Here is a 5,353-nt window from a genome sequence, read left to right on the forward strand (position 1 = left end):
GGACTCCTTATAATTTTTGCTGATACAGACTAACACAGCCTTGAAATCTAGGCAGGATGCCTCTCAGGATCAGGAAGGCCAAGGGGTGTGGTGGTTCCCAGGATATGGGGGTGGGGGCTGCCATGGTGGTGAAGCTCACTCCTTCCATTCCATCCTGCTCCCAGGGTGCACCCGGCTCCCACTGCTGGAACCCTTCAGCTTGTCATATCAGGCCATGACTTCACCAGGAACCTTGAACATTCCTTATCACCGTTCTTTTCACCCAAACAGTTCAGTGTGCACCAGCCTATTGTCTCCAACTTCCAATGCCATCTATAAACAATTGTGTGTAACAGGCAGCGTGGGATTTTTGTTACCTTGGACAGTTTAGAGAACAGGCCTCTGATGGCCAGTTGGGTCTGATTCTCACTGTTTCCCTGCCCCAGGGTCAGGGCAGTGGCTGTGATTGGGCCCTGGTGGCCTAAAGTCTAGGGGAGGGTGTTAATTATCTGGGCAGCTGGGAGCTGGCTTTAGTTCAGGTTATAAAGGGCCCCAGAGTAGCAGTTTCCCTCCAGGCTGGGTGTGCTGCAGGCAGGCAGAATGGGATACAGCCTGGGCTTTGCCCTCCTGTGCTGGACAGTCAGTGGGGTGATCTGTTTCAATCCCTGGGATTTCTCTAGGCGTGACTCAGCCATCTGGAGACCCACCCTGAGGGCTGAGCCCCCTCACAGACAAGCCCATGTGCCCTCTCTTGCCCAGGTTTACCCTTGGTCTTGGGTTGATGCTTCCCAGCTCAGGGCTGTGTCCCCACTGCAGCCTGTCACAGTGCAGTGTGAAGAGGCTCAGATGGTGATCACTGTGCATAGGGATCTGTTTGGGACAGGGCAACTGATCAAAGCTGCTGACCTGAGCCTTGGCTCGGCTGCCTGCCAATACAAGTCCCTTAATGCTGCAGAGAACACAGTGACCTTTGCAGCTGGGCTCCATGAATGTGGCAGCATCTTGCAGGTAAGCATCCCTCAGAAGCTCTTGCCATGTTGTGGTGGGGGAGGTGTCAACAGCGTCCACTCCTCTGCTTTGTATGTATAATTCTACATCCAGTGTTCTAGACATATGCGAAGTGTTCTGGTGCAGTGCCTGAAAGAACTGATGGCTCTGTGCTTGTGACCTGATGGCTGTGGGTGGTGTGCAGCTGTGAGTGTCTCGGGGCCTGGCTATAGAACATAGCTAACATAAGAACATAAGTCCTGTCTGAGAACATATGGGAACATAGCTTGTACAGAAGCATGGTAAGCTGTTCTTTTCTGCTCTCCAAAATATGGGAGGAAAGGCTGGGGGGAGGGAATCCTTCTAGAGAGAAGATGACAAAAGATGACAAAAGCCCTCAGTTTTGACTGTGTAAGTGATGGCTGGAGAAACATCCAAGCCTGTCTTCAGGCTATGGGTTCAACCAGTGGCTCTTGGTTCTGCCACGCTGGGGGCGGGGGTTGGGATGGACCATTTGTTAGCAATAGGGAAGGGCAGAGTGGATGTGACATTCTGGGCACTGTTTATGACCCTATTAGAAGAGGGTTGTGACTCCTGGGCTGAGAGCCCCCTGGGTTACACCTGGGGTCCCTGTGTCCCAGGAGCTTACCTAGCTTGAAAGGCTGAAGTCTAGAGCTAAACTCATTCCAGTCTGAGTATAGCTACTGCTACCTTCCCATCCCTTGACTCTCTCTGGAGTTCCCCTCGTCCCCACGGCTGGAATGGTTTGCAGCGATTGGTTGGTACCAAATCTCTCATTAGTCTGCTTCCTGGTCTCCTTGTTGCCAGCAAGGGCCTCGCACAAAGATAACATGCAAATTCATTAACCATTCCCAATCTGGAAGGCAGAGTGGTGCTGGAGTGGGATTCTGGCCTACTGGGTGATGTTGGGCAAGTCACTACCCCTGCTCAGTGCCTCAGTTTCCCTACTTGTATATTGGGGCTAAGTTACTTCCTTTGTAAAGTGCTTTGAGATCTCTGCTGAGAAGCTATAGGTAAGAGGTTGTGAATGTTCCAGTTAGGAATAAAACCCTCCTTCAGAAATGCATAATCTCTGGTGGGATGCAAATTCTAGTTCTCGCATAGCTCTGCTGGGACCATTTGCAATTTGAGCCATTGGTTAGATACATCAGCTATGATTTATTTTCTGCTCTCTCATTGAGAGCCTTAATATACTATAGTTACTAACGACTTACTGCTGGGGCAAAATTCATCCCCAAGCATGACTAAAGCCCTCAAAATAGGGTGTATCTAGTGCATGGACCTTGCACTGGCTCAGTTCACCTCTAACAAATAACGAAGCTTAAAATTTACTGTCCTTTCAAGTCTTAGCAGCACAAAGAGACTCAAATGTCTGGAGCAGCAATCACTAAGGCTTCTAAAGGGGGGGTCAGAACTTGCTGTAGGATTCAAACCTGCCCTTTACCTTATCTTCCTTTCTGTCTCTGCCAATGTGTGACAGTCTAACTAGCATCAATGTCCAAGAAGCCCCCACAGTGTGAAGTCTAGCAGCTTTGATGCCTTCTAAATTTCCCTTCAGTTGCCTCTCGACTTGACCCTTCACTTCCTAATACCTGCCTCCTGTGCAAAATATTAAACATGTATCTGAGCAGGTTGGAAACATGGGGATATTGTGAACACTCTTCATTAAACTTCTCTAAAGCAGAGGGGAAATATCAATCTTACTGTGAGTCTGTCTACATCTGCCTCTTCCCAGATGACCCCAAACTCTCTAGTCTACAGCACAAACCTGTTCTACAACCCCACCCCTGCCAGCAACCCAGTGATCCAGAGAACCAGTCCGGCTGTGATTCCTGTTCATTGTCACTATCCCAGGTGAGATGAGACTCTAATCCTGTCCTTGCACTTAGTGGCCAGTCTGGGGTCTGTCTTAACCACTGGGCCTATCTCTCCCAGGAAGGACAATGTGAGCAGCAGAGCCATCAAGCCAACGTGGGTCCCCTTCAGCTCTACCCTGTCTGCAGAGGAGAGGTTGGATTTCTCCCTGCGCCTGATGAATGGTAGGTGGGAGGTCCTGTCACCCTCTCGTCAGACATGCCAATATCTGTTACATTGGACCCACTCTCTGGCTTCAAAGGCGTTGGGAGCTTTCCTGGAGCACTAGGACTCAGTACAAAGCTGGGCAGCTCTCGGCACTAGCCACTGACCCCATACTGCAGGAAGGAGACTTGGATGGCAGAGCCAGAATAATCCACACACCATGCAGCGTTTCCCAGCCAGCTCCTCTTGTCCCTGCGGGGATATCCCACTAGCTTGCATTCCCACCTGCAGCTCTTATTTCCCTGCCTTCCATCTAGGAATTCTTCATCTCCTCCTCCAAAGGCAGTGACTCCTCTCCATGCCAGCCCAGGAGCTAGGGGTCTATAGGGAACCATACCATCTGCCTGTGGTGCTCATGGTGAACTTGCCTTGCAGATGACTGGAGCGCTGAGAGACCCTCCAATGGATTCCAGCTCGGGGAGGTCATGCATATCCAAGCTGATGTTAGCACTGGGAACCATGTGGCTTTGAGGCTCTTTGTGGACAGCTGTGTGGCCACCCTGGGCCCAGATAGGGACTCCTCTCCCCGCTATACTGTCATTGACTTCAATGGGTAAGCGCTGGGGCCTTCTTCTAGAGGATATTTATTGCTGTAGCTGGAGAGGATCTATACATAGTTAGCACCTTATTAGTACCTGACTATGACTCTTGTGTCTAGCTGTCTGGTGGATGGGAGATCAGATGACACCACCTCAGCCTTTGTATCCCCCAGGCCTAGGCAGGACACACTACAGTTCATGCTGGATGTGTTCAGGTTTGCAGGAGATGCCAGCAACTTGGTGAGATTCTTCCTCCCTCTAAACTCAGACTAAACAGATGTTGGTGTCCCTTTGTGTGCTACTAACCCTGCTATTCCCCTTCACCTCCAGATCTATATCACCTGTCATCTGAAAGTCACTGCAGCTGAACAAGCCCCAGATGCCTTGAACAAAGCTTGTTCCTTCAAGAAAGCAGACAACATGTGAGTAGCTGGAGCACAAAACATGAGCATGTGATGAGACAGTGGAGATCTGACCTGCTGCATGGCTTGGATCTAGAGGCAGTTCTCATGCTTATTCTCTGAATATAGGATATTGTTTGGTCCAGGGACTGTTGGCTTGCGGCCCCTGGGGTGCAGGATGCTGCTTGTTCACTAAGGATATGACTCTGATGTAGGTCAGGTGTGACATCAGTCACTGGAATTACACATCTGACACACAACATGCTCTGAGGAACTGGGGTATGATCCCAGGATCATGCTTATTTTTGTGGGGTGGCTGCAGAAGGGGCCCCCCTCTACGCAGGATTTGCATTGAAAACCTTCACCCTAAGCTCCCTTCAGTGCCAGTTTTTCTGTATTAACTTAATTCAGGAGGCCATGGTAGAGCAGTTACTTGGCCTGTCGCTCTGCAGAAAAATAAACAGGTCTAACTATAGGTAATTGAACTTCTATTCCAGCTGGTCTCCAGTGGAAGGCACCAGACAGATCTGCAGCTGCTGTGAGACTGGGAAGTGTGGGCTGGTTGGAGGACAGTCCAGGAGAGTGAACCCTCTGGACAGATGGTCAGGGAGGCGCTTCCAGAGAGATGTGCCCCCCAGGCATGGTAAGGTCTCTAATGTGTATATACTTCAAACTGAGATGTTCAGTTCTGGCTTTTCCAATGGGGCTCCATCCCAAATCCAGTGTCTAAGGTGTTACTGGTGAGTTTCTCTTCCATTCTCCATCCAGGTAGCTCCTGGGGGAGAGAAGATCAGGCTGATGTTGTGGTTGGACCATTGTTCATCCTTAATCAAAGCTCTAAAGGTCCCTTAGCACACCAGGTGGAAGCACCACAGGGTAAGGCATCTGCAAGCTGTGACATGGCTGAAATGCCCATTGTTTCAGTTCTAATGGCCTTATTGTCTCTCCACAGGTGCTGCAGAGGAGCAGGGCACAAACTTGGGCCTAGTTTCCATGGCAGCAGCCATAGGTCTGGCCTGGTTTCCCTGGCTGGGACTGTAGCTATAGCCTCTCTTGTCTTAATTGTTCTCCTAGGCAAAAAAGTGACTGTTTGCTTCCTTGGCTTTACTCTTGTGACTTCTCTAATAAAACATAACAATGGGATCCTGTGCTGATGCTGAATTCCTACTGGTTGCTCTGTTGGTGGGAGGAGAATGAGCTCTGCTGTGGATTGGACTCTGGTGGGGGAAGGTATGCTTCTCTTCTGATGAAGCTACCCCTGATGGGGAAAAGTGGTGTTAACAGGTAATGGAGATGCGTAATGCCTGGCCATCAGGATAGGGAGAGCTGCCAATGACTCTAACTGTA

At 50.1% G+C, this 5,353-nt stretch overlaps 1 protein-coding gene across 1 annotated transcript; it reads left to right on the forward strand.

Moving 5' to 3' along the window:
* Window positions 1–579: 579 nt before the first annotated feature.
* LOC140917900 (zona pellucida sperm-binding protein 3) lies at window positions 580–5,047 on the forward strand. Its single transcript, XM_073361423.2, has 9 exons — window positions 580–987; window positions 2,723–2,841; window positions 2,923–3,026; window positions 3,442–3,619; window positions 3,725–3,845; window positions 3,936–4,027; window positions 4,504–4,649; window positions 4,775–4,882; window positions 4,959–5,047. Exons 1-9 carry the CDS (start codon window positions 580–582, stop codon window positions 5,045–5,047), a joined length of 1,365 nt encoding a protein of 454 aa, XP_073217524.2.
* The last annotated feature ends 306 nt before the right edge of the window (window positions 5,048–5,353 follow it).

Source organism: Lepidochelys kempii, chromosome 10 (genome assembly GCF_965140285.1).
Source record: "Lepidochelys kempii isolate rLepKem1 chromosome 10, rLepKem1.hap1, whole genome shotgun sequence".
Taxonomy (NCBI): domain Eukaryota; kingdom Metazoa; phylum Chordata; order Testudines; family Cheloniidae; genus Lepidochelys; species Lepidochelys kempii.